The 20,111-nt window shown below is 40.1% G+C and overlaps 2 protein-coding genes across 4 annotated transcripts in view; one reads left to right on the top strand and one right to left on the bottom strand.

The window, feature by feature from the left end:
• LOC116694748 (octopamine receptor 2-like) overlaps positions 1 to 705 on the top strand; it is a 2,411-nt gene extending 1,706 nt beyond the window's left edge. The window contains exon 2 of the mRNA XM_032524614.1: positions 137 to 705. Coding sequence (XP_032380505.1) covers positions 137 to 346 — 210 coding nt within the window. The 3' untranslated portion in view covers positions 347 to 705. The remainder of the gene's footprint in view (positions 1 to 136) is intronic.
• A 170-nt stretch (positions 706 to 875) lies between these two features.
• kcnd2 (potassium voltage-gated channel, Shal-related subfamily, member 2) overlaps positions 876 to 20,111 on the bottom strand; it is a 32,798-nt gene continuing 13,562 nt past the window's right edge. For 2 of the 3 annotated variants that reach the window (XM_032523811.1, XM_032523812.1), the window contains 5 exons: positions 6,414 to 6,576; positions 5,862 to 5,960; positions 4,855 to 4,953; positions 3,628 to 3,848; positions 876 to 2,420 (listed from right to left, as the gene is read on the bottom strand). In XM_032523811.1, the coding sequence (XP_032379702.1) occupies positions 2,243 to 2,420; positions 3,628 to 3,848; positions 4,855 to 4,953; positions 5,862 to 5,960; positions 6,414 to 6,576 (760 nt within the window). In that variant the 3' untranslated portion in view covers positions 876 to 2,242. The remainder of the gene's footprint in view (positions 2,421 to 3,627; positions 3,849 to 4,854; positions 4,954 to 5,861; positions 5,961 to 6,413; positions 6,577 to 20,111) is intronic. The other variant, XM_032523813.1, reaches the window with a different exon arrangement.

The following is a 20,111-nucleotide window of genomic DNA, read 5'->3' as shown; positions in this document are numbered from 1 at the left end:
ATATGTATGTATTTGCATGCATATGTGCTGCTTACAACATTAAACAAATTGGAGTTTTTAAATTTTATATCAAACTAATTCTCTAAACCCTAGGTTTAAAAGCTGTGTAATAGATACTGATAGCCATTACACAAAGTCTTCCTCAATGTTCTCTAACACGTTTTCATTTTCTATGTTTTTTTTTCAGATAACGATCATTTGGGACATTGAGATTCTGTCAGTCTCTATCACCTGCATCACATCACTAAGTGACCCAATAATATACGCTGCAGTGAACCCTCAGTTTCGGACAGAGTTTTACACGCTTAAAAACAAGTTTTTATCCATATTCAAGAAAGAATTATAATATTTCTACTTCTACTGACTTCTGAGTGGCACTAGACCAAATTAGCATATTCAGTATTCACTATGTAACTAAATATTAAAATGGTTAACATTTGTCAAGTCATTGTTAAAATATTAACTTAAAGAAACCCCAGACGTCAAAAAGAAATTTTGATTTGGGTATAGGAGGTATATTATGTTATGCTGCTGTGTTATCTTAGATTTTATGCAGGCTGACTTTGCCGCAGTTACTGAACACTGCAGAGCAGAGGTGCTGCATGCTGCAAGAAACAGCCTGAGCCGACGCAACCAGCTCAGCAGGGGGACCCTGCCAGCATTCGTTGTCAAACAATCACTGAAGCCTGGATGTCTGTCTCCAGAGACCCTGCAGGCAAGACCCCCGCTGGGCCAGTCAAGTCCTCACGTGTCCTGGCGGCACTTAATTATTATTCCATCCTCTCATTGGTGATGATCTTTGAGTAATCAGGCAAAACGTTATGAAATTTACCTTATTGTGCTCTCATAAGAAACAAAAGACATGGGTCATTTAATGGATGTTTCAGTAGAGCTACTGTATTTATTCTAACCACTGCACCAAATGCACAATGTGTGATCATTTGTCCTTACCTCTTTTATATGTACTCCATGACAAGGTTTGCATTTCATTAAAAGCAAAGCTTTGCAGAATTTACATCATAATATACCAGTCTCTTTTTGTTTCCTTCCATCAATCTCTTTTTTACTGACAAACCTCCAACAAGAAGACATACTTTTAATAAAACAGAAGTCTGCAATGACAGCATGCAAATCCTTAATTCAACCAGTTAACAGACAGAAATAGTATGCCAACAACTGTCAACTAAATCTAGAAATAAGAGGAGCCAACTTCAAATGCAGTTGATAAAGTTCTAAATGAGATATTTACAATATGAAAAATTTACAAAATGGCCCTTTAACACAGTGAAATCTACCAAGTCTCACTTATTATAATGAATATCATAATGTAAGAGCAGTGCAATGGAATTGATGTTCAACACTCTTTCATATGGTTTTCCAGGTCAATCAGTATCCACATCAAGGTTAGTATTAGTTAAGTGTTGAGGAGAACATTCACTTAGATTTCTACCTTGTCACCTAATTAATATGTACCCTGCATCCATTGTCCATTGTTAATTAATGACAGTGGCTTTCACATAAATCCATACCAGGATGTCAAATATGTATGTTAACACAGATTTTGTCATTTTGACATTCACTTGCACATTTCAAAAACATGTCAGGATGCATTGTATTTTTTTCTCATTAAGCTATGAAATCAACCAGTTAATGAGTCAGTTAATGAATATTCACAACAGTTATCCATTCCAGTGGATGCATGTTTTTCTGAATTTACAACAGTGAGGGGACTATTAGAAACAGGGTATTTGAAGGGTTTCAAAACAATGTATTTATCTCGGTGGTGAGTGTTTTTATGTAAGTAGATGATTTAATATTCACCAAGATGGACCTCAGTTAATGAATACGTGTGCTTTATCATCAGAGGCTATCAAGAATGACCTTTTAACATCTGCCTTTCCTCCTTAGTTTCAGAAGACAACAAATACAACTACATTACATGTTCAAAAATAAAGTTTTCTCAGTATTTTTAGGCAACAACGATAACCACGCAACACCAACACCTCCTTGCTCTGCTGTGCTTAATGGCGCAAGATGTGCTGGTTTGCTTTTATTTCCAAGGTAGCCGTCCACATCATTTTAATACCATGCAGAGTGTGACATCAGATGAGATCACTAATTTAAAAACCCAGATTTGAAGTTTATAATCCCTCTAAATTATGGCAGGTTGATGCTCGGTGGTCCCTCTCCTCAGCATCTGGTGCTTCTTGAGACCAGTTAGCTGACCAGATAAGCATGACATCTACAAGGCAGATACTCGGACAATGTTGCTCTGAGAGTATGCGGTGGTGGTGGTGGAACCGTGTCCGTCCGATGAGGTCACCACCGGTGCAGATAGGCTGACCATGGAAGGAGTGATGTAAGGTTTGTCACATTTCAAGGGCACAGTCTCATCAAGTTTGGCATTCAGGCTGGAGCGGCTGTAAAAGAAACACAGGATGAAAGAGGGTGAGAGTCTTGACCTTGTGAATGTATTACACTTTATTCTTATACTGTACAGTATAAAAGCCAGGATACAAAAATATTCACGTTCTTTTTACAGAGTAAAAATATAAAGGAGCTTTGGCTTATGTTGGTCATCAGTTTTCAGTGTGAACCTCCACAGCTTTTGTCACAGTCTAAAGAAAATACTGTTTAGGAGGACTGTGCATATAACGGTTGAGACTGACTATATAAATCAAAGAAAAACAAAAGAATCCTCACCTATATGAATGAAATCTTTCATAATCTGATAAATGGGTGTTAATTCACCTAATTTATGAAATAACAAGTTTTCTCACTTGGTGCTTGTGATATCAAGAAATAACAGTTTTGGTTTTACAGCACATGCCTGTATTCTGAGATATCCATCTCTGACAATTACGCTGAGCCCCAATATGATAAGGTGAACCAAATTTCATTAGAACTGCTTAAAACATAAAAAAATACATTTAACAGCAACACCAGATACTGTGTCCTAGTTGCAGTGGATTATCCAACAAACAAGCTGTTTTCATAGAGAGAAAGGACTATTTCTTTGGTAGAAAGAAGTTCCACTGAAAACAGCAATGTCTGTGGATTAACAGTGATGGGACATGTTGTTTTTCTATTTTTCTATTATTCTTTATTCAATTCACTTTTAAGGTCTTTGGTTGGAAGCAGAAATCCCAGAGACAACCATAAATAAATAAAACCAAAACTATACCGTTAGAGGTAGAGGTATAGGTAAAATAAATAAATAAATGATTTGGCTGAACTTGACTACCATATGCAATGTGAAAGTGCCTCACTTATGAAACGCAACATGTCACAAAAAGTCACACTTGCTTTGAACTTACATGTGGTCGCTGTCCAATCAAAATCATGTATCTCTCTGTTGTTTACCTGAAACCCTAAAAACTAAATATGGAGGTACTTTTTATTGGATAGCAACAAAACGTTTTTTTTTACTTCCTTATAATATATACTTGTTTATATATCTGTATAAATGAATCCATGACTTCCTTTCCTAGCGTGGATTCAATAAAGTTTATCTTGTCTTATACAGTACAGGATCAGCTGTGTGCATCATATGTGTGTATTTGGTGTGAGTGAGTTGAGAGCAACAGAGATGTAAAGACAGACAAAAGAGCAAGACTGAGATACTACCTGTTGACCACAGGCCTCTCTCTTATCTGTATGGTGCTGAGCTCCTGGTTGTTTGTGCTGGGCAGACTGAAGCTGCTCTTCTTCCTGTGGCGCCGAGAACAGCACGAGCTGAGGCCGTGTGGAGACGAGGACAGTGAGGACGCACGAGACCCTGACTTGTTCATCACAGAGATCTCCATGCAGTTAGCCTGAAACGTCTGCTCGTCGACAAACTCGTGGTTCTGCAGAGGAAGACGGTGGAAAATTTTGTTTCAATGTTGCTCATGAATCACTCTATTATTACATCAATGATTGGCTCTGCTAAATAATGACTAAAGATGTTTCACAGTAAAGACTAAACAGACTGAACAGAATCCACAGCAAAATTGTTTAATAATTGGAAAATGAATCATCAAGAGAATAGAAATATATTGGCCCAGATGTCCATATTAAGTGCCATCTGTGAAAAACATTCACAACTGTTATCCCTGTGACAAATGAGAATGACTTGAAGGTCAGGCTTCATGTGTGCTTCAGGCTTAGCCAGCAGGTGGCAGAGTGAGACTATGCAGAATCTGATGCATCGTGACTCCTTACTTATACCTCCCCTCTGTCACTCCTGCCATCTATAAGGCACACCATGAGGGACTTAATATAAAACATGTGTGGTGCTGTCTGAATGGCATGAAATCTTTATGGAGCTTTTCCCAGACAACCATCAAGCCTTTCACTGGGGGAAGTATCATCTGTAAGGTAGCAGAATGATTTACTGCCTGTCCATGTCTCTGTGCAGGGTTTGGCGTGTAGAACTAATGTCAGAGCCAAGCATTAAAGAGCCTCTCACTGTATCTCTAAATTATATACAGTGTTAAAATGAAGTATGCTGCTTTGTTTGGAGGGAACAAGGTTAATGCCTGGCTGAGTCATGTTATCTTTAGCATGTAATGCTGGCGAGGGGACTCAACAGTTCCCAGCCCCATTTACAGCTATTTTTAAGTCGTGTTGCATATAGAATAGATTGTAAAGTTTGTGAATGAACGAAAAAACTCACTACGTTTCAGTTTGCAACACACTGTAATAGACTATCACTACTGAGACATAAGTGATGCTATTTAACATCAAATAAAAAATAAATCAGAGTGAGCTATTTCAAAGTGTCTAAAGTCTGTTACCAAGATAATGAAATTGAAAGATGTCAAAGTGAGTGGCAAGTGAGATTTTAAGTTTTAGAAAAATTTGAGTTTTTACCGTGGTTTTCTCCAGGCAGTGCAGCAGGTGATTATGTTGGCTCTCAAAAGGAGGGCTGGGGGCCTTCGCCACCAGGGCTCGTCCTGCCTCCTTGGAGGCCTTCGAACACACAAAGAATAAAACAACAAAAGTGTAGATGAACAGGTTTAGATTTTACATGGAAACATAGTCTCAGGCAACAGCTAGCTCGGTGATGCAGTGGAGACTACGCAAAGCATTGAGGGTTGAAATGCTGATCTGTAGCACGGCAGCCAATCTACTGACAACCTAGTGAGATGAGGATGTTTTAGAGATGCATAGAGACAGTGGCTGACTACTACATGTTTGACTGATGGTTTTACCATTCTTTCGCTGATTTGGTGAGAATAACCCAAAAAGTCAAATTAGACCTCATTTCAGTGCAACAGCAGTGGCACACTTAGACACAGATCGAACAGATTGCACCAAACACATCACAGAATCTGGACAAAAACAACACTACACACTTAAGATGGAGCGCTGCACGGCTCTGGGATGGAAGGTATGTTGTGTTAGTTACAACCTTGATGCTCTAGAAATAACACACAGAACACACAGCAGATCAAAAACAGAGTTTAGAGGAGATGCGGGCCGAGCAGACAGCCTCCATAGGCAACCTACTGTCCAGTAAGCCTTTGGTTCCCTCCTTCCCCTCCAAACCCTGTTGGACAGACATGCAGAGCTTGGTCATGAGTTAGTGTGACTGTAATGGCTGTGCTCCGCCAGAAGGCAAGTGTGCCTGCCTGGCCCTCCTGCTGTTTGGATAGAAAGAGAGTGTTGAGGAAGCATGTCAATGCTGCAGCTAAGAGGTGTGATGTAAGAGAGAGGACAAATACACTGAAGCACTGGAATGACAGCAGCCCCTGTGTTACAGCATGAACAGCCCCCCCTCCCCAGTGTGTAGTGGCATGGCCCCCGAGCAGAGCGGCATGCAAGCGTCAGCATGGCCCCGGTCAGTCAGCCCCCAAGCCGGTGCTTGGTCCCGTTACCTCCTCCAGTGAGTTGATCAGGAGCCCATTTTGTTTGTAGCGCATATAGACATTAGTGCCTCGAATCTTCGCAGAGCGGATTTTACCAAGCCGAGCTTTCTGTTTGAAAAAACAGACCTCTGTTTTAGCCTCTGACGGTTTGTCTGTCACACTAATTGACTCTGTCCCCCTCTGGCAGCCACAGTATTTAGTGGGGAGAGGCCATGCTTAACTCTATGATTAGGACATTTTTCCTTAGCAAACACTTTTAGAAAGAAATACACACATTGCTATTGAAAAGCTGCTGACACTATACTCTGAAGATCATTTGTTCAGTCATTGTCGTTCCCTCTCTTATTTCTTTCTCCCACTGAAATACATTCAAGGAAGTTGAGCCCACCCAATACACAGGAACACAATAAAAAAATTAATATTCTGGAAGATAGTGTTTGCCCTGTCATTCTGTTACGTGCGGATAAGACAGGGGCACAGGAAAGAGGCAGACAGAAGCAAAATAAAGAGAGATAGTAAGAAAAGGGAAGAGGGAGGCAGTGGGAGGGGGAGAGTAAGTACCCTCTGGGCTCGCCGTTTCTCTGCCCGCTGGCTTTGGTGGTAGATACGGCTGAAGTTTGACACTATGACAGGGACAGGCAAGGCGATGACCAGCACCCCACTCAGAGAGCATATGGACCCAAACACCTTCCCCACGATTGTTTTTGGCACCATGTCACCATACCTGAAATACATAAAACAGACAACAGTGAGCACACTGGGTAGGAAAATGAGAAAAAAATAATATTATTCCTTTGAAAGAATCTGCCCTGGAGCCTTGTTTCATCATGTTAAGTTGTTGTGTGTTTAATGTTATTTTTAATAGACTTGAAATAGTTGAAATGACCTTGGATTATTTCACAACTTAAAATACGAAGTCACACATTTGAAGTGGGTGAGGAATAAATAGGACTTTTCTGAAGTCTCTTCTCCCTGGCCTACTTTCTACATGCCATCGTGATGTTCCTCTTTTAAAACCCTGTTTCATATATAATTACACACCTGCTGGCACCGACTAATGCTTTCACATCATGACCAAATGTGCAACATGTCCCCTGTGACCTCTGTAAGCAAAACAGCTTGAGAAAGATACAAGGAGTAGTATCACATTAAGTAAAGGGGGAAGGGAACAGTATGGTGCCAAAACCCTGGAGAAAAGGTTTTTAAATGTGTGGGCCTCAGTAACAGGCCCTCATGTGATTTGTTCTCCTTCCCACATCCAAATGGACCTTGAATAGTGAATGCAGTGAAACCATGAAAACAATTAATGTTAGAGATAAAACGAAAAGCACCTCTTTGGAAATTGTGCACAAGCACAAACATGACATTTTTCAACATTATACAAATGTTGAACAGTCTACATTTAGCATTAGTAGATTAATGGTTGTACATATGTCAGATATGACTGAATCATCCCCATTAAAAAGATTAATGTGCCTGTCTTCTATCAGAAAGTTGGGCATTTCTGCGTTCTAGATAAAGCTAAAATAAAACTGTCTTCATGATCTTACTTTCTTTACATTTACCTATACTTCCAATGCCACTTTCTAGAGGTGAAAATTACAAAACCCCTGCTTTGAATTGTTTTTGTTTATTAGTTATTTCAAAGATTCTTAGGAATTATACTGTAGTTTGCTTACTTTGTCTTTACTAAGAACTTACAATACCGTTCAGTGCGCACAACAGTAGATGAACCAATCTGTGTTCATAGTGACAACATTTACCACTGATTCTGTTCAGTAGTAATAGTTGTTGTATGTCGCTGGTTCAAACTTATACCTTCAGTTGAAACTATGTACAGACACTGTTAGGGTAAGCTTAATGGCTAAGCACAGAGACAGTTTTGTTGTATTTCTTTGGCTTTGTGGTATTTAAATGTACTAAAAGCTACTGATTAATTTGTGACAATGGTGATTCAGTAAATATGGTTCAGTTTAAGTTGGTTTAGAATTTCAGTGTTTTTAGATGTGTGTAGATGATGTTTGTACATGTACTAAACACCTCTACCACTCACCAGCCAATACCACCAAAACTAACAAACATAGCACTGATAACACTTGCAGCTAAATTTAGACAATCTGTTGCCACATAGAAAGGTGATTATCATTCAACATCACAAAATAATTAAAGAACAAACCCTGACTTCTCCAAGGCACAAAACAGCAAATTATACCCACAAATCATTTGAACATGACCGGAATGCTCATGAATAGCCCTCTGCAGACACTGGGACTTTAGAGAGAGAGTGGAAATAAATGATTTAGAGCATGTGTGTTTTCCTTGTCTTTTAAACATCCCCCTATGTGCTGCTGAGAATCTGCAATCCATATGCATCCATAGGATTGCAGGTGGGCGAGATGAATGATCTAGACCCTAACGTGCAAATGACCTGAGAAGACCATTACCTCCTGAGAGTAAGATGAATGCAGGTAGGAAAGGACATCAGCATTGCTCAGTGGCTGTGACAGCCGTGTGTCTCTCAAGTGAGGCAGGGTAATGTGAATGTATCGCTACACGGGAGGTTGACTTTTTCATAAATGAAGTTGTCTAATGCCCACGGCCGTCTGCTTGAGTCATTAGCCTCAGGTTTCCATCACGTTGGGCCCAACAGCCTGGGCTTTTACAGAGCTTGGGCGGAAAGATGTAAAAGTGGACATTTTAATATCATGCTTGATGGGACCTCATGTACAACAGTTTGCTTTCGAGTTGAGTAATCTTACACAGATGTCATTTGTTTAACAATTCATTACAGGTCAAGTAATTTTCCTATCTAATTACCGACAATGCCTGACAGCAGGTCCATTACAGATTCCGGATGTACCTTTGAAAACGTATTAAGAGATCCACATTAAAAAAATGCAGCAAAGCTTTCTCTCACATAGAGGTGACTGTTCCCATGTGTTTTATTCCAATGGGAGGAGTGGCAAGATGCTGCTGGATGTAAAAACAAGAACAGTCATCAGTGGAATGCAATAAATTGTGGTCCTTTCTTTTGAAAGCAAAGCAGTGAGCAGGTGAAAAAAGAAAGGCGCAAGCACACTCTGGAGAGAAACCCTAACAGTGATGGATTGTTCATATGGGGGAAGCTGAGATGCACAAAGCTCTGCCTCCTGGATGACGGCAGGGGCAGGAATTAGAAGCAACGAGAGATTAAAGTAATGTTCCTGCTTTGTTCTTCTTGTCTCCGACTACCAGGTACCCACGTTTGCTACCCTGAGCTGACATGGGTGAGACACAAAGATGGATGACCAGATCCTTATCCAACCTGCATAGGAGGAAGAGGGGTGTCGGAATGACTGAGTATCAGTTCACCAGTTCCACCCACCTGAAACCATACTGCGCTCACACCGATCTCAAAAAGCATGCTGTACAATTGTCCTAGAGTGAGATGACAGCATTGCAGATGAAGCCCGGCGCAGTGTAAACGGAAACTGGGGGTTTGCCTCATACGGTGTAGGAGAAATGTCAGACTTAAAGGAATATTTGAATTCCAGAAGCGGGGGATGAATGTCCCCACCTAGGCTCAGATAATAGACCAATCAAACATTCATGAGCCCTGTATCAACCTGCGTGGCAGAGTTTGTGCGGTTGACCTTAAAAACGGTGTGGTATTCCATCGGGGGGTGCTCTGAGACAGATTTCGGTACATGACCTCACCGTCTCACAGCGAGTGGCGACACCAAAAGACATGGACACGCCTGGACAGACAGGAACACACACACACACACACACACACACACACACACACACACACACACACACACACACACACGTGTAGTCCAAAGTAGTCACAGGAAACATACGCTTGTGTGCGTGCATGCGTGTGTAAAGAGGCCTTTAATTTGACATATAATGTAGTTAAACCAATCCCCCTTCCTAAACAAGCAATCTTGTTCCTTGATTGTATTCCAGAACCCTGTGTCTGAAATCTGACTACCATCTGGTTAGTGGGAAGCGAGCGAAGAACAAGAAGAAAAAAAAGAATTCTGGATGACTTTACAGACACGTCATTTGTTTGTTTCTCTTCTCAGAGACAGGGCAGTTTTTCCTTTTTCTTGAATCAAACAAAATGAAAGAAATAATATCCAGGTAAAATGAGCCTTAATATTAAATCTGACCTCATCTGATCATTTGCACTGCTGCGTCTGCTGCAACGAAATAAACCAATCTATCAAAGAGTTTGGAGGTTGGCAGCAGAAAGGCAACACTTAAAAACCCCTCTTAAGTGAGAAGAGCACAGGATAAATTTTCTGATGTAATCATCGTGGTCTGAACTTTGTCCTTCTGTCCCACCAACTCACACCCCAGTTGAGATGAATGCCAACAGCTTAGCAGGGCTGACAATTAGGATCTAAGAAGGATTGTGGCAGATCTTTCAGCTGAGAGGGCTTTGTCACCAGTGTTAAAATCCAATTATCCACTGGCACCTCTGTCATGTTACTTCGAGCTTTCACATCCTGGGTTTTACCGTGAAATAAACCTGCCTCTTGCAGAAGTCACTGTAGTAATGTGCAATAATAAAAGCAAAAGGAAGGAATGGCCTTGCAACATGGGATTCCACTGATGTGAGCAATGATGGTCAAAGTGTGCAAATGAAAAAAAAAACTGGGATAAAGATACTGGAACTGCTGAACTGTGTAGTGCCATTCTATTAAATCGGTCATGGTAAAGACATTGAATCTCATCAAACTGCACTTTCATCTACTTTGATATTTCAATAAGGAGCAAAAGAACGTAACTAATTTGATTAATACATTAAGCATTTTGATTCATCAGCTGATTAGAATCAAGATGAATTAAGCCCACTGGACTATCTCTTGCACCATCTATATACGTTGTTTCATGCCAATAATTGCTCATGGGCCTGCCATCAGATAATCTAAGTCTCAAATTTATTTTATCTCACCTTCTTAATTGAGACTGATTCGAATTCACACCTCACTCTGCGTTTGTTTCTTATTATCTGCAAGTGAGAGAAATGGCCGTGAGGCACATTCACTGGACTCGCTGGCATCTGTTGTGCATGTTATGTCACATTGGAGTTACTATGAAGCGCTCTTTGAGATGCTAAAACAATTTAAAAAAGCACTTTAATGTGGAAAAAATGTCAAGGTCAACCACTTTTAGTGTGGCATGGCTTTAGCATTTTTTATAATTTAAAAAAGACGAGATTGGTGAATTGCAAACATGCTCTCTGCATCGTGTGTCATCAGCCTGTCTTTGACAATTCAGTGAAGGCATGATTTCCTGTGTGACCTTCACCAACCATCCAATAGCACACCAAGCTCGATAGCAGTGCTTCCTGAGGTAATTCACTCATTTTCATAGTTCAATGGTTTCTACAGCACAGATAAGCCCTCCAAACCTGGGAGACCAAAACTTGTCAATTGTCCTGAAACTGACTGTACCAATCAAAGTTGATAAATGACAAAAAGAGGCATTGAATAAGGGCAGAGACAACGGGAGAGTGGCAAGGTCAGGAAGTATAGGATATCCTTAAAATTGGTGAGATGTACTGCTGACGTGATGTAAAATTTGAAGCCACAGCAGAGGATCAAAGAGTGTCAGAGTGAACACAACAATAAAATGTTATCTGAGGACCTGACATATAAGTGATGGAATCCTACACTGACCAACCGAGAAAGGCTCTATTTCGTTACAAGGCATGAGCAGGAGAAACAGGACGGTTCTCTGTTCCTTCTCCACAAGGCTGAAAGAGCACAATATTCATCCTTGCTGACAGTTAAATAATAGATGTACCAAAAAAATGTAATTTTCCTCCTGAACTCCATCATGCTCATACAACTATGAACTCAGAATCTGAAGAAAATGGATTACCCAGCCTGCATGTCAGCATGAGGCATACGAACATGAGTGACAAGAAGATATCAATTTTCTGGCGTGTATTTGAGAAGATTGCAAGATTTATGGAGTACTGAGGAGAGGTCTTGAGGGTTCTTGTGTCATATTAAGAATCTTCATAAAAATTTAGTGTGTAAAAAAGAGAAAAGAACGGCTATATGATCGTTCTTTTCTGTACCAATAGGCATCATGAATCTGACCATAGAGTGAGAAAAGAGAAATGCAGAAAACAGAGACTGCCGCATTTACAGATTAACAAAGCTAAGTAAAGGAAAACTGTCTCTGGTGTACCATAAAACTACAGTATTGATGAAACAAATGCAAATCTGTTTTGGTCAGCATGTTGAAATATTAAGCACATTTTGTATTTATCTATCTCCACCATAAACAGACCGTAAAATAAATTGTGTAATGCTACAGAGACTTGCAGCATTACTAGTGGGTAACACCCAGCAGGAACTTTTCAATGCAGTGGCACGGCTACAGTATGTACCACTGCAATGCAATCCTTGGGAGAGATACACCACAAGGTTTCGAGAATCAAAAGCACAATAAATGAACTTGGTCTCCAACATGATCCCTAAACACCACGTATCATTCCTGATGTTCTGCACTGTATCGCTGGCTGCAGCCCGGGAGCACAACATCCAAAACACTGCCTCTCTTGGGTTTGGACACCAAAGACTGATGGGATTAAGAGTGTGTGGGCTGATAGGACTCTGCTCTGATGCTATCCCTCAGATATACATCATTATAGAGGGGGAATCCCACAGGCTCTGGGATTAGCCTGCTAGATTTTCACTGCAGGTGATAAGGGAATGAAGGAAAGGTTGGCAGAACTACACAACATAATGGGGTGATGGGAAAGCAGAGATAGAAGGAAGCCGGAGGACCGCACTGCCTAGTGTAATACATGTGGTAGGAAAAACAGAGCACTCAAGTATGAGCTACTGCGAACAATAGCCACAGGGTAGGACAACTTTGAGATAGATGAACATCACAAAAATGCACAGACTACAATGCTCTGACTGGATGTTGAAATGCAGCAATATGAAGTGCAGAGCAGATGTAAAAGATTCATTTTTTATGCTTTCCCCAGTCCAGCTGAGATTCAGTCTCTGCAGATTTGTGAAAGGAGATGGGTAGAGCTGAATGTTAGCATGTGAAGTTCAAAGAAACAGCCCTAGCATGCACAGCTACATGCCAGTTAGAGTTAATGCATTGTAAATGAAGACTTTGTGATGCAGCAGTGTCAATGTGGCTTTGATCTTCCAGCTAGGGGTTCACCGTGGAGTCTCAGGAACTACACAGAACCAATAAATTCCTCTTTTTTTTTTAACCATGCACACACAGATAAACCCTATAGAATAATCCCGCACGTATAGCTTTGGCAAAGGCACCTCATCTCTCGCTCGCTCACATATCAAACATGTATTCACTCAGCCCTCCAAATCCCAGCTTAACCCTCACCCCGCGAAACCAGGCGGCTAGTTATCACCGCGGCTTTGACATTAGCATGCACGCCCTCTCTCATTTGGGAGATCTTCTTAAGAGTCAGGGATGATAAAAAGCTTTCCTCTCTACTGCTCTTCCATTCCTGACTTTGACTCACCCTTCCTCTGCCTGGACCTGTCTGCCTCTAACTATGAGATGGAGATGAAACGCTTCATTCTCTTTCTTTTTCTCCTCCTTTTCTATTATCCTGCAGTGCTAGCACAGCCCTGCTTGACATTTTTCTTCTCTTCTGCTTTTCTCCAGTCTGAGTCTACTGTACACCTGCTGACACAACTGCTGTCCTATGCAAAAAAAAACATCCCTATTCCACTGCTATTATGTGCCAAGTGACATTTACTCCACTATTTTGATCACAACCAATTCCTTGTGGCAATTTCTTTTAATCACAAGACAAATGACTGTTCTGTATTAATAGAAGTTTTTTTACAAGGGTTAAGTATCCACATGGACCCATCAAATACTGTAGTATGCTATCCTGCATACAGCAGATGTGAGAGCAATAATTTGTGTGCGTCAGGGGGAGGTCTGGATGATGCAAGTCTTCGATCAATCAGCACATGATGAAACTAGGTAAACTGAGTTAAGGCCTCGCTCACAGTCTAATTTGTCATTCCATGTTTAGACTTCTGCCATCCTCCTTACATTAGTTTAGAAAGCCAGGGGCTAAAAATATATTCCCACAATGTCAGTATAATACTTTGATAATGCATTTACACTGCTTCATGGCTGAATGGGGAGGGCAAAGGAACATGAAAGAGGGGTTGAAAGCACAAAGGGGCGCCAGAGCTATGGATTATGAGAGAACGTGATAATAAAATGAAATCATCAGACACTCAAGTGATTATGCTAATGAACTAATTCCGTATTCATCATAGGTTAATCGGCATGCAGGTGAGAGAGTGGGGGCAACATCTTGAACACAGAAAGCTTTGATTAAGCAGGCAGCAAGTTACCTCACATGAGGTGGGGTTAAAGGTGAAATCACTGACATTTATAGATGACCAATAAGAAAAACGTCTGTGTTAATAGCAGCATTAGTTATGTGTGACACGTCTCTTGAGTGAGAACATTGTCTTGTCTGTGTAAGAAGCTCACACAAGTGGATAAATAAAACTATAACAGTATAAATAAAAGTTCAAAAATGTAACACTTCTGTTGTCTTATGCCGTCCACCATGCACTTGTTATTTTGCCGGTTTATGAAGCATATGGTTACAATGATCACCTAATTCTATGTAACATCTTCTAGCCAACTTCATTCCAATTCATCACCGCTTATTTTACCTTTGTTTTTTGGAATTCATAGAACCTTATTTATATGAAATTGTATCTGATTTTGGCACATTGCAGTGATATGTTAGGATTTGATGTCGGAATTTGATTATGGCTTTGTTTGCTAAGTCAGAGATACTGATAGACAGCGAGGAGTGAAGTCATCACCATGTTGCAATTTAAGCTAATTATTCTAACTTTGGGATGTTCTTACTTTTCATTCTTAAAGAGGAACCTTGGCTATTTTACAAGATCAGTTTACTCGTCACAACATGCTTCCACTGCGCCAACAAAGTAGTTGATAAATGCTGTTATTATTTGTCTAAAGTCTATGCCTTTAAAGGGAGATTTCTAAAGTCATTTTGATGTATACTATGTATTACTATATTTTGGCAAGCATTTTCTCAAAAATTTGAATCATCGTTTGGTCCAAAAAAGGTTTAAAGCTTCAATGTGACTTCTTCAAATCTCAAAAAAATTGAGTTTATCACGATGTTGTTTTTGTTTTGTATTCTGCAATGTTCCTCCTCACCATGGACCAAACTGGCTTCCTACTGGCATATGCTGTACATAATGATCAATGCAAATAATCAACTAGTATTGACCACATGAGATTTCACAGTGAACCATGTGACCTTTTATTGTGTGGTTAGGTGATGGAGGAGAGGAAAAACGTGAAAGTTCTTGCGGATTAATGCCTCTGCGTTGGAAAGGGGAACTGGTCCAGGAGCCTCATTACACTGACAGCAGATTAGTGCTCCGCGGTGCCAGAGCAGACGGTGTAAGATTAACTTTGATGTGCGATTCCACAGAGCAGCCGCTGGATATCAGCGCCCTCCACCAAACAGCCTCTTAACTCTGAGTTTGCAGTGTGTGCAGTCAGCTACAGTATCTAAAAATCTGCTTTTTTTAATGGCCACAGAACAGAGTCACTGGATTCTGGACTATATCTGGAATTCTGGTAATATTACACCTACCGTGAAGAAACATGTACAGGGTGTTTAATTCAAAAGTGCCAGTTTTAGCATTTAGAGCTGGGTTTACTGATTATTTTCAGTACCTAGTCATCTATTGAGTGCCAATTTGTATTAAAGGGGCACTCCACCAACTTTACACATGAAGATTAGTTTCCTCATGGTGAGGAGTACTCAGCTTGTAAAATACATCATATGGTGTGATGTCTTCTGTGGCTCTGTCATCAGGGTTATCTGTGCATGGAGTCTTTAAATTTAAACCACACGTCCTGAGTTAAAAACTAGAAGTGTGGAGTCTCAAAGTCGTGGGCATTCACCAGTCAGGGAAGGTTTTGTTTTTTTGTCTCTCACTTACTGTTTTAACTATTAAATGTTAATTTGAAAATTGAATTGAAAACGCTCATTACCAGACCGGAAGTCTGATGTCTTAACCAACATTTCTGAATTGAAAGGTTATTCAAATGTGAATTATAGAAGACAAAGAAAAGCAGCACTTCCTCTCATTTTAGAAGATGGAACCTGTGAATGTGTCAATTTCAAAACTACTGAGCTCCCAGATTCATTTTTCAGACAACTGAGCAGACTCCATCAACTGATGAAGAAAAAGCTTAAGTAGTAAGTGGACATTATATGGAATTGTTTAGTCAAACTACTATTCCCAAAGTCAAGAATTAACTTTCATAATTGCTTGACTATCATTCTGCAGTCTCAGGGCAGGTCAATGTTACTATAAAAGATTAAAAAAGAAGCAAACAAAGTAATGCCCAGCAGGCAAAATATATTTAGGATATATACATATATATATATATATATATATATATATATATATATATATTGAGGAGAAAAGATTGATTTTCTCCATGCTCAAAACCAGAAAACCTATAGATTCTGTTTAAGTTGCAACTTTAAATTGTTTAGATCAGCTTTTTACACAAAAAAGCTGCAGCCCCTCATCTTTGTGTTTGCTTCCTGTAAATGCAAAACTACACTATCACGCAGCAATACAGTAATACATAGCATGGGATACTGTATAGAAAGTAGACACAGAACTCAACACAGAAATGGCCTCAGATTATTTGTCGAACCAGTGAAATATAAATTTCAAATTCCTCAGAGGGTCCTGTCTTTGAAACAAACATCAAGGTATAAATTTCATCCGTTTAAAAAAAAACAGCTGCAAGTTCAAAGGAACACTTCAAAATCTCACAGTGAAGCTGAGGGAATGGCAGAGGTTGGGATGAGACAGAAAGAGTAGTGAAGCGTAAACATGTACTGAGTGCTCTCTCTGAGAGTGTGGACAGCAGCCAGGTTGGCGACAGCAGCAAGACCAGATAACAACGAGTACCAGGAACCAGCGAGAACCTGTGGGGAAGTATTGGGAAGAGGAGCATCTCTACTAACAGCTGCTGACTGGCCCCTGGGGCAGAGTAGAGCTGGTAGCTGCAGCCATATCCACCATCTCCCCACCTGCACCACACTACTTCATGTGCATGGGGACATCATTACATTTCCCATTTCACTCCACGAGACTTCTCCTGTCAAATCAAAAAATGACACGAAAAATAATAACTCAGGGCCATGGCCTGGAAGGTCATTTTGATGATGAAAATTGGTCTTCCATCCACACAATCTATCAGTCAATGGGCCTATATAGCTATGTCTGCTTGCACAGCGGAGATGGCTAAAGCCTGAATTAAACTGAGCCTGGGCCAGCAGAAGAAAGTATGTGCACTTAATGACATAACTCCCATTATTTATGTCCCATATATTTATTTACGTCTTTGTCACTGCAGAGGGCAGGCCGCCTGATGAATAATGTTACAGTAACACTCTAAAGATAGGCGGTGAAAAGGCACAGCTTTGGCTCAACCACATACAGCACATTTGAATGTACCGTTAACAATCGTGACTGAATGAAGGTTATTCATTTTAATCACACTACAGCACGCCCTCCCTCCCACTATCCCTGGGGGTTGCTATATTTAAGCACTTTTTCATTTCTTCTCCCTTTTTTGGTCTTGGCTAATGGCAAGGCAATTGCTTTGTGGGATGTCTGCCCTTGAAGAATCAGACAACAGAAGGAGATATTTTTACATACTGTAGATGTGGAGTGTGAGAAAGCTCTATCAATTTTAACGCGCTCCTCTTTGACTGTGTTTTGTTAAGAAATCAAATCACAGGTGCTTGTTTTCCAGCCGGCTTTCTATCTTTAATTTCTCTCTTTTTTAAATGTTTCCCCTCAAAAACAGAAGTGATGTTGGTTTTGTACCTGTACTCTAAGATTAGCAGTCTTTCCTGAGGGAGAGAGAAGGAGTTGGAACGTTTGTCTCCCATCTCTCCCATTCATTCGCCCCTTTCTAATTGGACTTCTCCATCTGTTGAGGTCTACAAATTGTCTTCTGGGGATGCTACAGCTAAAACATCCTATCAAACACATAAATACTTCAGGGACATATTTTTTGGAGCGCTGCCATGCCAGGCACTGAAAGAGTAGTGTGTGTGTGTGTGTGTGTGTGTGTGTGTGTGTGTGTGTGTGTGTGTGCGTGTGTGTTTGCCTGTGTGTTGTAGCCTATAAACAGATGTCCAGCAGCATACAGCTTGGAGATAAGTAGATATATACACTGAACCCGGATTTTAACCTGGCAGGATTGGCTGCTTGGAAAATGAATCTACCAAACAGCAGATCTGTTGGTATTGAGTGGCATACTTTAATAAGACTTATTTCACAAGATGACAAGGTTCCCGAAATAAACTGTCAATAGTATTGACTATGTGTCTCGTGCACATCTGATAAACGTTTCTCCGCTGCAGTCCCCAAAGACAACATTTTTAAATTTTAAAAATGGTAAGTTTTTGGATTGTCTTCCAATTCTTACTTGGAGTCGTTAATGATATGGGAAATTGTGTTCCCCACGCTTGTCTCTTTACGTCCCATTGACTGGGAGTTGAATACTCAGGAGCGAGCAGTGGAACGTGTGACAGTGTATTTGTGGTGATGATTACAGTCCATTAAATTTGATGGATGCCATTTCATAGAAAAGACATTGGGAGGTGGAATGGCGGAGACGCAGCCTGTTTTCTGTCACCAGCATGTATACACAAAAAGTTAACGGTAGCAAAGTACATGCAAGCTGATGGATCTGTCTACCAGGAAGTTCAGGCAGGATTCACTTGAGACCTCCAAAGGCCAGCAAGGACCTGAGGATCAAACATCACCACACATGCTAACACCATTTACATCATGGATGTATATAGTGTGTGTTTCCTTGCATGTGCAAGTAAATGAGACTAAGCTGGATCTGGAATTGATTGCAGTGCCTGGCTTTATCAATGCTCACTGTCTGAGCTGCTGTCTTCTCTCTCAACTAGCTTGCTTGTCTTTGCCTTTTAGTCCAAATGTGTGGCTTATAGTCATAATGAGACACACTCCATTTGTCTGTGGCCGTTATGTGAAGATAAAGCTATGCCAGAAATCTAACTCTTAAGCTCCCCCATGGGGATTACGCACAATTGGCTAAAGAGAAAAATACAAATAATAAAAAACTGTTTACGGTTTTCCACTAATACCTTTAAAAAGAAGGGGAAAATCTCTACATGGAAAGGCAATCCTTAAGCAGTTGAGATACTCCTGTGTAGAATGGATACAGACAGACACAGGCAGGAAATCATTCAGACAGTCGAACCCACACTTTAATAACACCTCAGTTAACATATCAATCTACAGTAACTATCATCTATCCCATTCTAAATAAAGCTTTTTTGAAAAAAATGTTGCCATTTGTAAGTCAATGAAATCCCACCATTACAGCATTAAAAGGCATTGACAGGATAAGGATTCGTCATTTCAAGGCTTCAACATGCTTACCTGGTGTGACCTTGTTAGTTGGTAGCCTAACGGCCCCTCTTGCAGCGTGTATTCACTACCTGCATATAGGCTTTAAAAGAAATACTGAAACCAAATGCACAAATAATTTAGTTTTGAAACGTTTACATTTTCAGCTTGGGAGGATCTGGCCAGTGTTGGAAGAAGTACTCAAGTTCTTTTCTTAAGTCAAAATAGTGATGCTTTAATGGAAAATACTCTGTACAAGTTAAGATTAATTCAAAAGTTTGCTTCAACAAAATGTGTTTAAAAGAAAGAAACAATTATTCATATTTCAGAATGGCCCCTTTCAATTATTTTATTATCATGCATTCATGTGTAAACAGTATTTTAACAATTCCAGTTAATGTGAGCCTAATTATGTACTGCTGAGCTATTTTAATGCAGACAATATAATTTTTTATTTGTTCAAATCAAATGGTTTGTAGGCAAAATCTAAATCTCCAAAATAACTACAGCTTTCAAATAATTGTAGTGGAGAAAAAAGTCAAATATTTCCTTTTGAAATTTAGTGGGGTTAAACTATAAAGCAACATAAATAATATTAATACTTCAAAGTTGTAATGCATATGTCACCACAAGATCTTGCTGTGTGACAAAATGATGAAACAGAATAGCAAAACAATGACAGCAAATTGTCCTGAACTGAGCATCTTTCAGCAGTGATATATTATAATCTGTGACAGCACAATCAAATGTAAAAGTCATCCAGTGT

The sequence above is a fragment of the Etheostoma spectabile genome, chromosome 8 (assembly GCF_008692095.1).
Source record: "Etheostoma spectabile isolate EspeVRDwgs_2016 chromosome 8, UIUC_Espe_1.0, whole genome shotgun sequence".
NCBI classification, from domain to species: Eukaryota; Metazoa; Chordata; class Actinopteri; order Perciformes; family Percidae; genus Etheostoma; species Etheostoma spectabile.
Note: the sequence above shows the minus strand (reverse complement) of the source record. Positions and strands in the feature narration are given on the sequence as shown.